The 15,792-nt window shown below is 39.4% G+C and overlaps 1 protein-coding gene across 5 annotated transcripts in view; it reads left to right on the top strand.

Annotated features, from left to right (window-relative positions):
- nisch (nischarin) overlaps nucleotides 1–15,792 on the top strand; it is a 37,383-nt gene that overhangs the window by 1,674 nt on the left and 19,917 nt on the right. For 2 of the 5 annotated variants that reach the window (XM_048254225.1, XM_048254227.1), the window contains exons 2-13: nucleotides 1,397–1,480; nucleotides 1,598–1,780; nucleotides 4,377–4,425; nucleotides 5,630–5,793; nucleotides 6,120–6,215; nucleotides 6,316–6,411; nucleotides 7,040–7,192; nucleotides 7,717–7,785; nucleotides 8,080–8,265; nucleotides 8,439–8,567; nucleotides 10,143–10,256; nucleotides 12,711–12,849. In XM_048254225.1, coding sequence (XP_048110182.1) covers nucleotides 1,397–1,480; nucleotides 1,598–1,780; nucleotides 4,377–4,425; nucleotides 5,630–5,793; nucleotides 6,120–6,215; nucleotides 6,316–6,411; nucleotides 7,040–7,192; nucleotides 7,717–7,785; nucleotides 8,080–8,265; nucleotides 8,439–8,567; nucleotides 10,143–10,256; nucleotides 12,711–12,849 — 1,462 coding nt within the window. Of the gene's footprint in view, nucleotides 1–1,396; nucleotides 1,481–1,597; nucleotides 1,781–4,376; nucleotides 4,426–5,629; nucleotides 5,794–6,119; nucleotides 6,216–6,315; nucleotides 6,412–7,039; nucleotides 7,193–7,716; nucleotides 7,786–8,079; nucleotides 8,266–8,438; nucleotides 8,568–10,142; nucleotides 10,257–12,710; nucleotides 12,858–15,792 lie in introns of those variants that run through there. The other 3 variants (XM_048254228.1, XM_048254229.1, XR_007194770.1) reach the window with 3 other exon arrangements.

Here is a 15,792-nt window from a genome sequence, read left to right as displayed (position 1 = left end):
AACGGTGAACTGGCGACAGTGGATAACACTTCCTAGCGAGATTTAGCCTATGAATGGTAAGTTTGACACTGGATAAATTGCCACTTTCGACCACGGATATACTTTGATGTAGAATCAACAAGAAGATGATCAATAGTCTGACGGTTTCCCCTAGTGAGTAGTTGCATATAGTTAGGGTTAGGGTAGTTACGTAAAGCTACCAAGAGCAGTTATTTTGCAAATAAAGTTCACACAATGTATTGCGTGTGATGTAGAATGGCGATTATTGCACACTGATCATACCTAACCAAAATTAAGATTTAGGCCTACTGTATGCGTGTTTAGACTTGTTTGATGATGGTGTTGCAGTAGAGAGAGTATAAAGTGTATACTCTTGGCTTACATAGGTCGTGAGTAAAAACATATCCATGGTTGGTGGAACTAGTCAGTCACATGTTTGAAGTATGGCCACTGTGATATTTACTCGGGCTAAGATTTGGTTTTACTGTCTGAGCATTGATCAATGGCCACGCTTTTTGCACTACACAGAGATTAAGTGTGTGTCGTGGTGGTTGACCAATGCATTGCCAACGTGTCTGCATTCTCAGTGGTTTACAGGAAAAAGATGGAAGGGCTCAAATGGAGTACAGTATCGAAACCTATGGTGACAAACTGTTTGTAGTTCCAGTAGTTAAAGGTGCTCTAAGCGATGTTACACGGTTTCTATGCTAAAACATTTTTTGTCACATACTGCAAACATCACCTCACCATCCTCTAGCTGCCTGTGCCCTGAATACACTGTAAAAAAAGCACAGTCTCTGTGGACAGCCCAGGCCCCAAAAACGGCAACAAAAACAACTTGGTCCAGTCTGGACCATAAAAACATAACAAACGGTTCCAGCCAATCACCTATGAGATGCGCGTTGCACGGGAGGGAGGGAGGGGGAGGGAATAGTAAGCAAGCTCTCTGTTCTGTTTGAATGTCAACAGAAGTGGCTTTATCGCTTAGAGCACCTTTAACTACAGTCACAAACTATACAAAAACAACAAAACAAGTAATTTAACTTACTACTTGAATCACTATACCCATACAAATATAGTTAAACTACCAGTTACTGCAAAATGTTGTTAAAATATGCATACTAATTCACACTTTCCAGTAGTTCAACACTCCCCAACACTGCTGAAATCACAAGATATCAAAGTGAAACAACAACCCCGAAGGTCACCAGAACAGAATGTGTGATCACCCTTGTGCCAAAATGCTGACTCCTTTGAACCCCGTAAATCTGTCTTTTCGAATGAGAATGAATGCATTATGCTGTTATTGTTGCACCAATATAAAGGGCACTACTGGTTTCTGTATGTTTCTGTCTCTGAAATCATTGCACCTAACGTTTAATAACATCATCCCTAGGTATACATAATTGAAGTCAATGTAGGAGACCATAAGTGGATTATAAAACACCGCTACAGTGATTTTCATGATTTGCATGAAAAGGTGAGTTTGTTTTTATTCCCACATGTTTTTTAGCTGTATCAGATTAATGTGAATATTGTGTTTGTTATAAGAATGAACTGGGCATTTCTAAAAATATATATTTTCTTTTTTTCAAAGCTCACTTCTGAGAAAAAAATTGACAAACACCTGTTGCCACCAAAGAAGATCATAGGGAAAAACTCGAAAAGCCTGGTTGAAAAAAGGCAGAAAGAGCTTGAAGTGTATCTACAGACCTTGCTTGTCCGTTTCCCTGTGGCTGCACCCAAAGTTCTGTCTTGTTTTCTGCAGTTTCATGCTTATGTAAGTGGTTGTTTTTATTTTTTGATGGTAACCATTGATGTGGTACTAGTTCATTTTTTTTGGAGTTAGCTACTTAGTTTGTACCCAAGACAAAAATCTTGCACAGTTTGGGTTTGTACACACTGTGTCAAACTGTATAGTTTTTCACATACTGTTACATATGAAACCAAACACTGATTGCATGGTAAAGCAGGGATGGAAATTAACACCTACCAAATGCGGGTGAATTTGTGTACTGGCAATGGCGGGTGAATTTGGTCAACTTACCAGCCACTGTGGCGGGTAAATAGATAGAGCTAGGATACCAGAAATATACAGTCAGATCCGATATTGACAATTAAAAATAAGAAAGTGTCTCGTAGGGATCATGTAACATTACCAGTAGCCTATAAGGGTAAATCGCGCTAATTTGAAGTTACTGGCACAGCGCTTCACTTTTTGCCACTACCATTAAGAAACTGCCGCAATACTGTCATGTGCCAGAGTGCCACTGCTATGTTTATTTCAGGATGACTGCATGAATATAAAGTTAGGGAGACCTGTGGATCTGCGTTGCCTGTGGACAGGCTGATATTCTCACACAAATAGATCTCTTTTGAAGTGCCACACTGTTGAGGCCATCCTTAAAATGGTATGGAGAAAAAAAAAAATACATGTTTTTTTAATGAAGTTTAATTTGAATGCCTGAATGTAAGGATTCAGGAAACACAATACCAACTTTTTTTTTGGCGAGCAGATAGGGCGTAAATCACTGATCTGTTGATCTTTAACAGATAGAAAGAAGGCTACAATAGCGTTTGGCCCGTTATATTCAAATTTGACTATACAATACTCAGTGCTATATAGTGTATTATACAGTCTCTGCTCTGTTTCTATGGAAGTTCCAAAATCCAGCGTCGTTTTATCAAGTGTCGTTAAACACTTAAATAGCATTCAACAGGTTGAGCGAAGCTTTGATACCAACGTTGTTGATTATTTTCAGTTTCTCTCGTGCAGGCGCCCATTGAATGAGCAGCTCATACCACCACTTTATTGTATGGCTCCATGTTTAATGACATCGATAGCAAAACGTTTGTTTTCTTTTTTTTGTCGGCCCTTGGTATCTTTATCAACTTTAGCAGCAAATTATCAGGCGAAGAACCGGACCTAATTTCACTCCACGACTCCATGGACCATCAGTCTTGCGGACTCATATTTTGAGAAATACTGAATAGACCACAACCAATTTCAATTCTTCAACACGGTCACCGTTAGACTAGAGGTGAGAAAGGAATGGGAAAAAGATCTGGGCACAGTTCTTCCAGAACTTTCGTGCCAAGTAATGGCGTTATTGTCGAGATGTTTGTGTGAATGAAAGCGGCGTTATAGGCCATAGTGTGACATCGTAAACCAATGGTGTACAGATGGCCACCACAGGGTTTTATTTAAGAAAGCCTACGTTTGTATGTAGGCAATTTATATTCACAATACTTAGGCCTACTAAAATAAATAGTATTTTATTTGTATTGGTTGTTTAGAGTAAAAAAAAAAAATCGGTCTTAGCATAAGTTTACAACCGGCAAGTCGGTCGGACTAAAGGGGAAAAAAAATAAATATGTGGGTCGGTTCTAAATTGACAGAATTTGGCCTGAGCGTTTATAGGCTTCTTGCGCTGATGTGTCTGCAATTCTGCGAACAAGACACACACAGCCATTGGCGAACCCAGAAAATTCAAAGGTAGCGCTTTAAAACTGGAAGTAGGCGTGCATTACTTCATTGAGATAAAGGGCAAGAATGTAGGCTATATGTGAAATGTACATTAGGCATATGCCCAGGAACAAAGTGTTTCTCCACGTCGGTTGTAAACAATTCTAATCTCATTGTCACACGCTTCTACAAAACTATTAGTGGCCAAGAATGCTGGTGTTGATAGCAGCCCAAACCCAGCTGCGGCTAACATGAGCTCTGAACATGAAACAGACTGATAGCCAGGTATGTTGTTGAAACATGACATATTTGAACATTAAAAACATAAAATGTTACGTAAATGTTACACAATAGTAACTGGTGAGCAAAGCGCAGCGCAAGCGGCATTTTTCCTCTCTTGTGCGCAGTAAGTCATTGGTATTTTGCGCTGAGCCCAGCGGCAAGCACAACAAAAATCTTTGGGACGTTACCTGAACCAAGAGCCACCTAGCGGCGAGCGCAGTGCATACCGTCTACAATGTGATAGCCCCTTAACTCCGTTACTAACTCAGTTATAACTAACTATAACTATATAATACTTATATATAAATGCTGTTCTGCTGACCTTTAGTTTTGTTGCTACTGTGCATAGAGGACAGGCCAATTATGAGTTCTGTCCAACATTGGTGATAGGTTTAGAAAAGAATTCAGCACATTTTAATCGTATCGCAATTATATGGATAGCCATGATCATTTTGATTACTATAAACCACCACCTACAAAATATTTAATATACATCCCTGATATAAAGGTACATAGACAGCACAAGGGTGTTGAGTTTAGGCGGTTGTCATGAACAGGAGTTGGGTCATTTTGGAAAACCATCCTGCTTGAATTTCCACAGGAAATAAATGCCCCTATGTTTCCACAGGAAATAAATGGAATTGCTGCAGCCCTGGCAGAGGAACTTTTTCACAAAGGTACCCCCAAGGGTTGCTGCCTTTACATCTTTTTTATCAATCTATTGGATTATCAAATGTGTGACCCACTACGGCAAAACCAGTCACATCAGTCAATTTTTCTAAATTAAATGATTGTGTTTTCATGAAGAACCATAAAACAAGCTGTCAAATGACACCCATATCAGGCATATTGACCAACAAACTACGGAGATAAGGATTCAATGTGTTTTGATTGTACATGTTACGAAATAGACAAATATGCCTATAAAGTTTAGTGCCGATGTGACGCTAGCTATACCTTTGTTTGGTTGGCGCTATACCTAGGATTACGTGTCAATGGACTTGTATTCACAGTCAGAAAATCATGTCTAATGTCATGGGTCATGTCATGACATATGCTTTTAGAAAGCTCCACCAACATTTTAAATGGCCTCCATGGCCAGTTTATCAGGTGCAAATAAATTGTGGCTGCCCTTGTGTTGTAGTGAATAGCACTCTAGCCAAACTAATCTGATCCATTATTTTTAATTAGCAGTAAGTCATCAGGTCTAGCATGCATTTATGACTGAGATAATGGTAAACTTAATTTGATACATATATTTTAGAGGACAGAATATGGTGAGGGTAATGTCTTTCATCATTGAGCTGGTTTGGGTAAACTGACAAGCAATGTGATGCTAGATGTAGATGCTAGGTGTACTGAACACATGCAATAAGTTAGTTGGATTTGCCCATTTCTTACCTAGGCTTCCAACGTTACCCATGTCTGGCTAGTCTACAGTACATCTTACAGTATCTGGTTCTGTGCTGCTGTACATCTGATTTATGGGGGTCCTCCTGCTCACTGTGTTGGCAAAGTAGTTAGTTAATTTGTATTTGTAAGCGACACTAGAACGAATCTTTAAACAATCTTACCTGCATGGAAGTCAATGAACACCGAAAACCTATTTAATAGTGTTAAAAAATAAATAAAAAAGTGACTCCTAGCATGACACTGGTAGGAATACACTATCTCAACCCAAGTAGTTAAATTATATGAAAGTGTAGACATTATGCTGTGAAATTATGTCAAAAGTAAAATTTGACCATTTTAGCAGACATGTTCTATATACCCATATCTTAAAACGTCATTGTGCCACTTTCAGCTGGTTTTGCCGTGGAGAGTCACATATTGCTGAGCAGTTAAGTGTGTGCTGTCCTTGTGTGTTCTCTCTGTGTGCAGGCGAGCAACTGTTGGTAGCTGGTGAGGTGTTTTTGCTGCGGCCCTTGCAACTTTATGCCATCACTCAACAGCTGAGGCTTGCCAAGCCAACCTGTGCCAATGGAGACGCCAAAGCAGACCTCGGTCATATATTAGACTTTACCTGTAGGCTTAAATATCTTAAGGTGATCCTTAAAAATCTTAAGGCATCTCATCCCAGAAGCTACACAATTATTGTAGAATGCAGTTCTGTGAAGACTACGAATGTCCGTAGAATGAATAGATTTTTGACCAAGAGACTTGGTTATATTGTTCAAGTTTTTCAAAACCTAATAATAATTAATAACAATTGTTTGTGTGTCAGTCTTGCTACCCTGCTATACAGAAAAATTACAAAATGTTTTTGGAATAATTCAATATATTTTGTAATCGTCTCTCTCTCTGTGGAATAATGGAATAGCCATATTTATAAGGAATGGGAACTGATCTGTGCTGTTGATTTGTTGTACAGATTCCTGGAACAAAGGGAGTAGTGGGTACAAGCAATATTCAGGAGGACCGCCTTCCTTTTGACCTCTCTGTATTTAAATCGCTGCTTCAGATTGAGGTGGGTGCAATACTCTGTCAACCTCACTTGATTAATCAGAAGTTAATTGTGGTGTTTGTGCACTGTATTTAGATGTGTACTTTTATTTTAATGTCTGCAGATCAGTAACTGTGACTCAGCTCAGATAAATGGGTTGCCTTCTTTGAAACCCACTTTGGCTACTCTAAGTGTCCACCACTCTACAACATCAATGAAGGTAAATAACAGCTACACACGTTTGATAAGAAAAGCCGGCCAGGGCACTTTTTCAATGAAAAAAATCGCAAAAAGCAATTGTGCGCAAAAATTGCAAAAAGCAATTGTGCGCACAACATGTGCTAACATGCTAGTTTTTCTAGCAATTGCAGTAAAAACACACTGACCAGACAATTTTGGACACATCCAGTTTTACTCCACTAATGAATATTGTGACTCTCCACCCCCACCGTATTCATTTCTGCTGGTTGTTATGGGATATGTGTCTATCATTACTCAGCTTGTAATTGGTCAGCTGTCAAAAAATGTAGGGTGCTTTTTTTCTGAAAAGTTTAAATTTTTCAACTTTAAGGACTCCCTGAGCTGCAGAAAAAATATGCTAAACACAGCACCCAGGACTTTTTTGAAAACACAGTCTACTTCATAGGATCATAATGTAAAACTGATGTTGGCAGCTTCAAAAAAGATGCCAAATGTGAACACAGCCTAACAGAATTCTGAATGAGGAATATGCAATTACCATCTGATATGCAATAAGTAGACCATTTGCGTGTAAAAAGCTACTCTAATGTTATCACAACATTTAATCACAAGAAGCCATTTTTCTGTTCTGTTGCGTCATCTCTCAGGATATAATAGTTCCAGAAGCAACTGAGTTTGCCCAGTGGGTGCCAGAGGGAGTGGACACCAACTGTCCTGTGACGGCCATCATTCCTACTTGGAAAACATTGACTACACTAGACATGAGCCATAACCTAATCGCATGCATTGATGAATCTGTTGTGAGTAATTTTCTACACTCTCTTTTACCAGATAATCTTTTTAAAATCTAATAACCAGTGCAATGTCCAGTATAACTTTTGTAGAGATTTTAAACAAAAGAATGACGGGTGGTATTTTCATATTCAAGGCTTTATTTTTGGTGCTCTAGTGAGTGTAGCTCTGATTGTCTGTGGCTGTACAATAACTGCATTTGCGTAATATAATATTTTCTATGTTTACAAACATTATGGCACCAGTGCTAGCTCTAGCTGGTTGCAGAAAGCAAGTAACCACTGACATCAAAAAATGACCAGCAGTGTATTTTAATGTTTACTCATCTGGTAATCTTAAATTTTAGAATTGTCACATATAATAATCTATCAGGTGTATGGTAATTTAAACAAAATCAGTCCACAGTACCTAACCACTGTGTAATGTAACCATGGCATTCACTTCAAATCTCCCCTCCCCTCTTCTCAGTGTTGATCATCTATCTATTCCTTATCTATCTAATCCCCTGATCAATTCTCTGTGTTTCTTTCAGAAATTAATCCCTCAAGTAGAATTCTTAGACCTTAGTCACAATGAACTATCTCATGTGGAAAATCTTCAGGTATGTTTTGGTTCGCAAAAAAATAGCTTCAGAAGAAACTGAGAAATGTGGCAGACCCTAGGCAGTCTGAGATGTTTTCCAGTATGCCTCTGCATTCTTGTTAACAGTTCTTGTTGATGAAGCATCCTGAAAGATTGAAGCAATTCAAACTTTGCATATTGCAGAATAGTATTTTTACAGTAACATTTTGTAGTTAAGAGTAACATAATTATTGTTTACCTAGAGGCATTTTTGTATATTTTAATTATTTTGAGTTTTGATGTGTATTCTTTTGTATTTCATTTTCATTCACAGCATTTATATAACCTGATTCATCTGGACCTGTCCTACAACAATTTGGCAGTTCTTGAAGCGGTTCACACTAAGCTTGGCAACATTAAAACCCTCAATCTGGCTGGAAATCGGCTTGAAACACTTTCAGGTCTCAACAAACTGTACTCCTTGGTCAACTTGGACTTGAGCAACAACAAATTAGCACAGGTACTCTGATGATTTTATTTACTTTTATTCTGACCGAGGCGTAATGTGTGGCGCTAATAAAATGTTCACAGCATGACTATTATTGAGTCCATAAGAAGTGAATGTGTGGTGTTTGTATTCCTGTATAATTGAAAGGTTAAATCTTGCAGTAAGTGATTGTATTTTCCCCACAGATTGATGAGATTAAGCCCATAGGCACGCTCCCTTGTTTGGAGAAGCTGTCTTTGGTCAACAACCCAATGTGCATCATCCCTGACTACAGAACAAAAGTCCTAGCCCAGTTCTGGGACCGAGCCTCAGAGGTATAGCCTACAAGGACTCCTCATGTGTTATTTACTCCTGGTTTCTCAGAAGCAGCCACTTAGGGCGTATTCACACTAGACCCTTTGGTCCGGACCAGAGTTTGTATGGACCGATGGTTCGGTTAATTTTGCTAATGTGAACACAGTATACCGAACCCAGATGAACCTAGAAAACAGTGATCTGGGGTACGGTTCGTACTCCAGTGCTGTTCGAATGCTATCTGTTCCAAAATCAGGAAACAAACTGTTGTTTTTTTAGCTGTGTTTCCACTGTGGCTTTGCACAACATAAAGGTGACAAGCACACTTGTAAATATGACAATGGATCTCCCAAAATCTGACAAGTTTTGTTTATCTACAGTTGTATCCATCAAAAACCATGGTAGTTAAATTGAGTGGGTCAGAATGTAAAGGGAGGAAAATTATCGAAAGTGAAACTGTTATACCTTGCAGCGACAGCATGTGACAATTCTGGGAGGGAATAGTCCACATTTAACATTAGAAATGTTTGCATTTTGTTATTGCTTAGAGTAGATTTTCACTGATGTTCTCATCTCAAACCAACTCTAAAAATAATCCTATCTCATTAGACCACATGAAACGTGCCACCTTTTTGAATGTGTTTAGTGTCATGTGACTCACCTAAATGCGAAAAAAGTATTTCTATTACACTTTTGAAATATAGTGCTATTTATCATTTAATCAATGTAGTGCTATTATTCATCTAAAACAGTGTTTCCCAAACTTTTTTCCTGGGGACCCACTTTTTAAAAACGACAGACCATCGCAACCCAATTCACTTCAGATCTAACATGCAACCACCAAATACTGCCCAAATTGTTGATGTTTTAGGCCATGGCTTCTCAAACTTTTCTATGTTGGGCGCCTTCGAACCATTCTACAATGGATCAGTAAAGATCAGAAAAGATCGGTTTTAATGCGCATCCGAGAGTTTGGGGATATTCTCGCATGCTACGAGTCACTCTCAGCATAATAAGCTGTTCCTGAATTTCTAAAGAGAGATGTTAGTCTACGTTGCATTGCAGACATTTGGATCCATAACACCGTGGACGTCGATTCCGATGTAAACATAGCCTATGCAAATAACTCAAGTCGTTATATTGTCGTTGTTGACAGCGCGGTCTTTGAGATTTCAAATGACACATTTTAGTTTTTAATCGGCCAAGCTGAAGAGCTGGTATCTGGTATTGTTTGTGCAACTATACTACATGCAAAAATGCACAGACTGTGGTAGTAAACGAACTAGATCCTAAAAGAAAGGTGCTATAGCTTCCCTGGCTGAATGGTAGGCTATAAGCTATTAGCCTACACAACATAAATTGTGACTATGCTGGCGAGTGGCGACCCAAATTAAATCTCCTGCGACCCAGTCTTTGGGAACCAATGATCTAGAAAACCACTTATTGCAATATTTGTGAGTTTTTGCGATATTAGCATGTTTCCATTACTTGTTTTTCATTTCACATTTTAGATTTGCGCATTTTCAAGAGTTAATGGAAATGCACCTATGAAGGTTTGTGGTCTGAAGATATATTTTCTTTGTGGTTTTTACAAGGTTTGTCTGGATCATACTGCAACCACAGAAAAGGAACTGGACACGGTAGAGGTCCTGAAAGCCATTCAAAAAGCCAAAGAAGCAAAAGACAGAATGGCCAATAATGATAAAAAGGTACGGGGCTGGGCACACGGGAGCTGCTTATAGGTTGTTGTAGCACTGTTTTGTCGTGATTGCTGCATTTTTGTTGTTGCTCTTTTCTGCTTAGTGCGCAATGTATAGCTTTAGTCAAACATACTGTAATATCTGCTTCACTCTCTAATGAAAGCTTTGTCTGAAAACTCTGTCCCACCTCTTTAATTGTACTGGGTCAGCTATGGATGTATAAAGAATTGAATTTGTGTCCTGCTAAGATTGACATCCAATTTCCAAATAATAATAAATGACCAGCTGGAGAACAACATAAATGCATTTAAATTGTAGTTGTACAGATTAAACTCCAATCTGTTTCCAGCCATCGTGTGGTCAAGTGATAGAGTTGCGCAAACAGCCATAAACTTAACTCCTGTTCCTTCCTCTGGTAGTAGAGTGAATTGTGCAGCAATTCGAAATGGAAAGCAGATCTCTCGATTAATCTAGAATATGGAGAAGAATTGTTAGGGCAAATTCACTATGGCCATTGCGGTTAAAAAGTCAAGATTACAGCTCCACAATGGATCTTATGCACAGAAGACTCTTTAGCCAGCTCATTTATTTCCGATGGAGTGTTGGCTATGTTGCAACGGCATCTTCTGTTATATTCTGCTCCTTACATGTTCACTCCGACACTGAATGCCTTGTTTGCCCAATAGGGTATCTCTTTCTACAACATAGACATAGGATATTTGCATAAATCCTACATCGCAACGTGCTGAAGCTAGGAGCAACACCCAACCGGGTCCGTGCAGACACTAATTACATTAACAATAGCAGCGGCTACAACACACCCGGCTCCACCAGAAATAAATGAGCTGGCTAAAGAGCCTTCCGTGCATAAGGTCCATTGAGGGCAAAAATGATCCTTTGGCAGACTAACTCTGAATAGGCAATGAAACTCATGCCATCCACTGGGTGTTGTAATGTTAAAATGTAACATGTTATCAAGATTCACGGTAGAATGTTGATGCTCATTACCTTTTAGTTGCTTAGTATTATTAATACTGCTCATTACATTACTGCTCATTAAAAAAAATGTAGAGTGGTAAAAATTATATTGTATTAGTACAATTTTGGTCTGGAACTTTTTTTCCCCTTCTACCAGTCCAGGGGCCTCATTTATAAAACTCGCTGTAGATTCCATCCTAAAACATTGCATACACCCAAATCTTAGAGCAGGGGTGTCCAAACTTTTTTGACTCAAGGGCCACATTAGGTTTTGAAAATTGGCTGGCAGGTCACACACAAAAAATAATATATATATAATGACTGAATTTAAATGACAAAGTAATTTTGTTGTAGAAAATGAATTTCTTAAGAAATAAATTGATGCTGTTTAATTCATTTGTAAATGGTGCACTGTCACTTTAAGACTCTCTTGCCAGCTCCACTCAAATATAGCCTATGGCTAGAGCTGTGCCTATGGCTGTGCCCTCTCACAGTTTATAAATGGCCAGTAGTGGGAACTACTGTTGCCATTGTGATTTCCTTTTAAAAGTTTCTTATAAAAAGGAGATATAAATTATCAACAATGACAAGCCAGCTGGAACCTACCGCGCTCTCTCCCTCTCGTGCACGCTCAAATGCGTTCCCAATTAAATGGAGTAGCATAACGTAGTTAGATCTGCTTCGATGTAACAAGCTGTTTTGACATTGACATTGTAAACGTTCTCTAAGAAGAGTGTAAAGCAATTTGCAGTAGCCTAAAGTTAACCACAACGTCGTCTATCGCTGGAAAAAAATAGCGAGCGGCTTATGATGACCTAATTAAAAGCTCGGCGGGACGAATAAAAGTGCAGGGCGGGCCGCATTTGGCCCGCGAGCCGTAGTTTGGACACCCCTGTCTTAGAGTCTATGTACACACTAACATATTCTGATACTATTCTGAAAACCATGTGGCGCACACCTGGTTATACAAACCTGCGTTGTATTGTGTGTGTGTGTGTGCGTGTCGCCTTACTCCTCGCACGGTCATCCCACAGAGGTAATAAAATTATGAAATGTGATATATTTTATGTCATCTGGGAATGAGCCTTATTTTGTGATCTCCCCATCAGTTGTCGCTGATTTATGTGTCTGACTTTGCAGAAGCTCTACACATGAGTGAAAGGAAAAATTTGCGGGGAAAGATGTATATGCACATTTTACCCCCATTTACGCAACTTTTTATGCGTAGCAACCTTTATAAATGAGGCCCCAGATGTGTACATGACATTTTTTGACCCTGAAAGCAGCGTTGGACAGCATTTCCCATAGAGGCCATTTTTAGAAATTAGACTCATCTCACCTTTGCAACTTGACTGGTGACTCATCAGAAACTCTATGGTGTTTGTTCTGTAAATGTGTATTTATTGTGGAGAATTCTAAGCTAAGCCCCTTTACGTTTGGGTGAAGCTGTGTCCCTAAAGAAAAGGCTACCACTGTCATTGTCAGATCAGTGAGGACCCCAGGCAGTCTGCCAGTGGTGGAGCCATGCCCCTGCTGTCGCACCCTTCTTCTTCCTCCTCTAATCTTGCTGCTCTTCCTGCACCTCAATCTCCCACTCTCACCCACTCAGCCAGCTCCAGCCAAGGTAATCATGTATGTATCATGCTGCTGGGTGGGACTCGGTACAGACTGGGCTTCTTCAATCAGGGAGCATTGCTGCACAGTCAGCTAAGTGTTGACAGATCTTCCATTTACAAGTCACAGCAACATTAGGCAGTTTTCAGTTTTTAAACATATATTGTTGTCAGTAGCTCATAGCATCCTCAGACTCAGTTTGGTGGTGCATGGAGATGTGAAGGGAAGAGAGAAACACACCTGTCATATGGAGTTACATTTGTTCCACTTTTATGAGCGAGCAATAGCACAATTTGAGCGCAGAAAAATATTTTGACCGAGCACACAAATTATATTTTGAGGAAAAATGAAACTCGAGCACAAAAAAAACTTGTAGTTGAGCAAACAGGAATGTATGTTGTGCTCCACAAATGTCTGCCTGTTTGCTAATATCAATATGTATGTGCAACATCAGCCCCCTTTCTTTCAGTTTCACTGTATGTGCTCACATAAACTGTTCCTCCGCTAGCTCAGGAGATCTGTCGCACTCGCTCAACTTCGTCTGTGTGCTCGCTCAAAACTGTCGACAACGTTACGTTTTTTATTCAGATTTTTGGCCCAGAATTTAACATTGCAGTAATAAAGCCATTCTCCCTCCCTCTCCCAAGACATTGGTTAGTAGTGACAATTAACCAGTACAAGCACTTCGCAAAATCGTAACGTTGAATCAGACATGAGTTAAAAAAGCTTCAACATAAAATAAAAAATGCCTAGTTAGTTTCTTCATTTGATTGTGTTGAGTGTATGAACAGCTTTTAGGCAGTAGTATGACACCAGAGCTTCAGCAGCAACGTAACGTTGCAGCTTTTGGCTTCACTTATTTCCTGAGCTGGCAAACTTTATGTGAGCACATGCTGTTTTGTTTTCAAACAATTTGGCAAATTTCTTTGTTTGCTCAAAGTGATTTCAGGACGGTGTGTTATTGCTTATGACCAAAAAACAGTTCTTCGCTGTGTTTGCTTTGATTGAGTAAGAACAGCATGAAAGACCATGTAACCAGTCTGCACTGTTTTGTTTTCCAATGGCAAATTTCTTTGTAAGTGATAGGACGGTGTGCTTATGACCAAAAAAAGAGTAGCATGAAAGACCATGTAACCAGTCTGCTGTTACATCTTGTCTGGAGTAAAGCCAGAACCTTAAAAAGTTGTAAATGACTATTGTAGAAAGAAATGGCTGATCTTTAATGCAATATGCAGATGCCCATTATCAGCAACCATTTATCCAATGTTCCAAATATGCATATGCATGCTGTGCTTTATGTAATACGATTAATCCACATGTGTTCTGGGAGTATTTTCAGTTTCACTTTGCTTTAATGACTGAATCCCCTTGCATAACAAAGACTGTCTTATGTGTTGACAAAGACCTTATCTAGTACCTACTTTCCTCCTTTTCATGACTGTCTCCACCTGGGACCTTTCAAATATACACCGCAGACAGTTCAAGCTAATAGTTACATCTAAGGTGAACTTGGATATGTAGTGTATTTTTATTATTATTATTTTATCAATGTGTGTGTTCCCATTGAACTTAATACTAGAAGCAGCTGACACCTTGTCTGAAAACATACTTTTCATTGTGCCCTGTGGGAATGTAACCAGACCAGGGTCCAGAAGATAAATGCAGCAGGAAACAGGATCATTTTAATATTTATATATGAATTTTATTGGCCAGACTTCACAAATTGTGCAAAAAAAATGTCCATGTGCCAAAATAGCAAAATCCAGACAAAAGTGAAAGGTTCCAAAAGATTAACCTGACTCTCGCCAGATAAATTTCGTTCCACCTAGCTCCACTCACATCCATCTGGGATTGCTTCCGTTGAGAGTGATTTCGGCACCAGATTTTATGATAGAGCCAATCAGGACGCAGGGCGGGAGTTTCAAAGATGTGACGTAACGTGGAAGCGACTGTGAGACTGTTCTCAGCATCACGGGTTGGCTTCGATGTGAGCGGTTGAAGTAGCACGTCAATTAATGACGGACAAGTGGCTTATCCAAATCATATGCAAGGATTTTTGATAAGGCCCAGCCTTCTGAAACACCTCTCCAATGGATCGATCCCAGATGGATGAGTGGAGCTAGGCGGAACGAAATTCATCTGGCGAGAGTCAGGTTACCAAAAGATAGGATATTAAACAAATCACACAAAAAACACAGGACCACCCGTCCACACCGTGCTACACCGGGTCCGGAGCGTAGCGTAAAAATAGTCTAGACTGGTCTAATTTTTTTCCAACATACGTGCCACTATCACGTCTGGTGAAGCTAATTGTTGCAGCAGGCACCAGTGGTGCGCGGGTTAATCTTAATTGAGCAGTCGCGAGCATAAAATAATATTTTTAATGATAATCGGGTAATTTGCGGGCGGGTCAGTTAAAATTAATTTTAATATTTTAATATATATGTCACAAGAAGGCTAACATCACCTTTTAACTAGATATGCCCGTCCGTCCCTCCCGTTATTTGCGTGCCCACAGCTGAACCACAAGCGCAGCTGAACGGAGATGACCAATTGCGACATTATAAAGAATCAACATATAGCGATCATAGGCTACGTGATAAGATGTCAACAAGCACAGTAGCCCTAGTAGTTCTACTCCACTTAAAACTATTTACTGCACGTAGACTAGGGCTATGCCTTAATACCATAGTCTAGCAGATTGGCAAGTGGATGTTGTGAAAGTGAACATACGATAGCCTATTAGAAAGGCAAACAAAAGTTAAAGTTACTTTTGACATAGTAGCCTACAATGAAGAAAACTGATGCTCTGAATACTGAATCAGCTGTCTCTGAAATTGATGCATTTAACTTGTACAACTTGTGTTGTAGTAACTTCATTTCAAGATGGCGCCAACTGGCAAATGACTTTGAGCCTCATAAATGGTTTAAAATTAGCAACCTTTTTACCATG

This window comes from Alosa alosa, chromosome 10, assembly GCF_017589495.1.
Source record: "Alosa alosa isolate M-15738 ecotype Scorff River chromosome 10, AALO_Geno_1.1, whole genome shotgun sequence".
NCBI lineage: Eukaryota > Metazoa > Chordata > Actinopteri > Clupeiformes > Clupeidae > Alosa > Alosa alosa.
The sequence above is the reverse complement of the archived record's forward strand: the minus strand, read 5'-3'. Positions and strand labels throughout refer to the sequence as shown.